At 38.3% G+C, this 4,077-nt stretch overlaps 1 protein-coding gene across 3 annotated transcripts in view; it reads left to right on the forward strand.

The window, feature by feature from the left end:
* The first annotated feature begins 1,479 nt into the window (after positions 1-1,479).
* The window catches only part of LOC107593316 (SH2 domain-containing adapter protein D-like), a 32,052-nt gene continuing 29,454 nt past the window's right edge, over positions 1,480-4,077 (forward strand). For all 3 annotated transcript variants that reach the window (XM_016282987.1, XM_016282988.1, XM_016282989.1), the window contains exons 1-2: positions 1,480-1,708; positions 2,328-2,935. In XM_016282987.1, the coding sequence (XP_016138473.1) occupies positions 2,597-2,935 (339 nt within the window). In that variant the 5' untranslated portion in view covers positions 1,480-1,708; positions 2,328-2,596. The remainder of the gene's footprint in view (positions 1,709-2,327; positions 2,936-4,077) is intronic.

Raw genomic sequence — 4,077 nt, forward strand, 5'->3', positions numbered from 1 at the left:
ATTGTATATCCATCTATCTATCTATCTATCTATCTATCCATCTATCCATCCATCCATCCATCCATCCATCGTGAGGAGCTGTTTTTCCTTCATTATTCAGAATCTCATTTACCAGCTCTATCTATCTATCTATCTATTGTATATCCATAGATAGATCTATCGATTGTATATCCATCCATCTATCTATCCATCCATCCATCCATCTATCCATCTATCGATTGTATGTCCATCCATCCATCTATTTATCCATCCATCCATCCATCCATCTATCTATCTATCCATCCATCCATCCATCTATCGATTGTATGTCCATCCATCCATCTATTTATCCATCCATCCATCCATCCATCTATCTATCTATCTATCCATCCATCCATCCATCCATCCATCCATCCATCCATCCATCTATTGTATATCCATCCATCCATCCATCCATCTATCTATTGTATATCCATCCATCTATCCATCTATCTATCATCCATCTATCTATCTATTTATTGTATATCCATCCATCTATCTTTCCATCTATCTATCTATCTATGTATCTATCTATCTATCTATCTATCCATCCATCTATCTATTGTATATCCATCCATCTATCCATCTATCTATCATCCATCTATCTATCTATCTATTGTATATCCATCCATCTATCTTTCCATCTATCCATCCATCTATCTATCTATCTATGTATCTATCTATCTATCTATCCATCCATTGTATATCCATCCATCTATCTATCTATTGTATATCCATAGATAGATCTATCGATTGTATGTCCATCCATCCATCCATCCATCTATCCTCACTGATTGGGATCAAATGTTAACATGTTATTGTCTACATTTACATTTGTTGATTATAGTGTTTGAAGGGGAAAATGTGGATTAAAAGCACTCTTAAAGTTCTGTTTATTTAAAGTTAGCTTTTTAGCTATCAATTAATCAAACAAATAGATTAATAGTTGACAATAGTTGCAGCATTTTCAGATCTGTGCCATATCCATCTATCTATCTATCTATGTATCTATCTATCTATCTATCTATCCATCCATCTATCTATTGTATATCCATCCATCTATCTTTCCATCTATCCATCCATCTATCTATCTATCTATGTATCTATCTATCTATCTATCTATCCATCCATCTATCTATTGTATATCCATCCATCTATCTATCTATTGTATATCCATAGATAGATCTATCGATTGTATGTCCATCCATCCATCCATCCATCCATCCTCAACATGTTATTGTCTACATTTACATTTGTTGATTATAGTGTTTGAAGGGGAAAATGTGGATTAAAAGCACTCTTAAAGTTCTGTTTATTTAAAGTTAGCTTTTTAGCTATCAATTAATCAAACAAATAGATTAATAGTTGACAATAGTTGCAGCATTTTCAGATCTGTGCCACACAGCTTCTAATAATGATCGGCTAAAGGGAAAATACAGCACCGCTGGATGTGAAGACCTCCCCTTTAAACGCTACAGCTCTCTCGCTCGGTCTCTCTCCCTCTCACTCACTTACAGCCAGACGCGTTCAGACGAGCTTTGCTGGTCTTCTCATATTCTTCTCGTCTGTTCTGCAGAGCGCGTTCTTCATCACATTACTGGCGTCCGCGTTGTTGTTCTCGTGCAACATTGTAACATTCGCGAGAACCGCGTCTGGAGCTCCACGATAATTTAACGCAGAAATTAAAAACGTGAGTATCACAACTTGGTCTCATCAACAGCTTTTAATTTGATCTCAAATCATCAGCCGTGGTGTTTTAGATGAAGTGTTCATCATGTCAGCTGTGAAATGTTTAACGTTGACTGAAAGTGCGACTGTCCATCGCAGACTCGCGTTCACGTTTAGTTTACAAGAGAAGTTCTCAGCTGTTATCTTACGGAGTTGTCCATTTTCATTTGTTCGTAATCGAAATTTAATGTTAATGTTCAGGTTTTTGTGAAATAATGTATTCTTATGGTCGAATTGAAATGGTTTATTGTGCGCATCAGAAGCACGTGCGAATCCTCTAGTTTGTTTGCTTTCGTTCTTAAACAGCTTGTTGCAGCTGCTCCTCTTTGAAGCAGTTTTACTATCTACCAAAGTAAAAAGCTCATCGATCTATCTATCTATCTATCTATCTATCGTATTTAGCAGTTGAGCTCTAATAATTTTCTGACAGGTCTGTGGTAGGACATCATATCGATTAGAAGAGTGTTCATACATTTATATTGGAAAAATGCTTCTCAAAATGAGCATTCTCAAAAATGCTAATTTTTCTTTCCATCACATGTATTTTTCTTATTCCTGAATGCTTTTTTCTGCTGTTGCAGAGGTGTTGAGAACATCAAGGTCTTTGCTGTCTATACCTGTAAATCCAAGTTGGTATATCCAGGGATCGACCTTGTTTGAGGACCACAGTTGTGCCTTTGAACTGAAACATGAATTCAGTGCATTATTCCCAAGGTATTCTATATACGGTAAACATATAATCTCATCCACATTCTAGATACCTGACCTCATTATAGGTCACCACTGGACTCTTTAAGGACCATTGGAGTCTTTGTGTCCTTCACTGTTGGACATTCACAAACAGAATAGAATGGCAAAGTGGTTAAAGGACTATTTAAGTTTCGGGAGCAAACGAGTTCCCCCGCAACCGCCAAAACCAGACTACAGCGAGAGTGAGATATTGAAGGCGTATCGTGCACAGAAGAACCTTGACTTTGAAGACCCTTATGAAGACTTTGAGAACAGAGCTAGAAATGACAACGGGTCAACTGAAACGTCCCACATGGGCTTCGGCTCTCCTCTGAAATCCTCGAGTTTGGATATCAAGGTTGTGTCGCCAAAACATCGCCTCATAAAAGTGGACTCACAAGACCTGGGACGGAGCAAGATTCTCCTAAGCTCCGTGTCTTTAGAGGAACCAACAGATCCGGTGAGTTATTTACAACAGTGGTTCTCAAGCCTGTCCTGGAGGACCTCTAGCTCTGCACATTTTGTATGTCTCCCTTATCTAACACACCTGATTCAACTCATCAGCTCGTTAGTAGAGACTGCAAGGCATGAATTGGTGTCTGAGGCCATGTCCACACGTACACGGGTATTTTGATAGTTTTTCTATAAAAAAAACTTTTTTTCCTTCCGTTTAAAAAAAAAATCTCTGTCCACATGAAAACGCAAACGCATGCTATGAAGCACTGTCAAGAGCATGCCAAACCAACAGGTGGCGATATAATCTCAACCGTAAAGCCATGTTGGCCAATAGGAAGCCTGAAAAAGTCTCCAATAGGCGGAGATGACAGCGCAGGCTCCTATGTCACAAGCCAAAAACTCCGGTTTCGCTGTCTACATGATAACACTGCAACCGGAATTTCTGAAAATCTTCACCCTGGCACGCGTTTTCAAAAATGTTCGGTTTCAGTGAACTGGAGCTGCGTTTGCGTGTGGACGAACGGCCTAACCGCGTAGAAAAAGCGGCGGTTTTAAAAAATAACCGCGTTCGTGTGGCCTGATAAGGGAGACATACAAAATGTGCAGGGCTAGGGTTCTCCAGGACAGGGTTGAGAATCCCTGATTTACAATACTTCAGTAAAAAAGCCATTATTTGTCTATTTTGATATTATCTGCCTTGGACGAGTAACGTAATTCTACGAGTAACAAATAGCATAAAGTTGTAAATTTTCCGGTTTTCGAATCATTTTGAGTGAATTTTGCATAAATATTGTGTGTAATGTTAAAGTTTAAATTTTTCTTGATGGTAAACCAACCAACCAACCAACCTGTGCTCAACCAATGGTGGGATTTTGGAGGCGGGGCTATGTATTTGACTAACCAATGGTAGATGGGGGAGTGTTTATGCAAGTTTTTTTGAAAACATTTTGCCATGTGGTGACGATACATGTATGCACACAACTCCTCTGCACTTCCGATTTCTCCCAATATGGGGACAGGAGACTTGTCAGTCAATAAATGGGAAAACAAAGTAACTCGCGTAACTTTTTTTGAAAAATATATATTTCTTGTAAATTAAAAAATAATGCATTACTTTACTAGTTACTTGAAAAAGTAATCTGATTA

Source organism: Sinocyclocheilus grahami, unplaced genomic scaffold (assembly GCF_001515645.1).
Source record: "Sinocyclocheilus grahami isolate Dianchi unplaced genomic scaffold, SAMN03320097.WGS_v1.1 scaffold169.1, whole genome shotgun sequence".
In the NCBI taxonomy this organism is placed as follows: domain Eukaryota; kingdom Metazoa; phylum Chordata; class Actinopteri; order Cypriniformes; family Cyprinidae; genus Sinocyclocheilus; species Sinocyclocheilus grahami.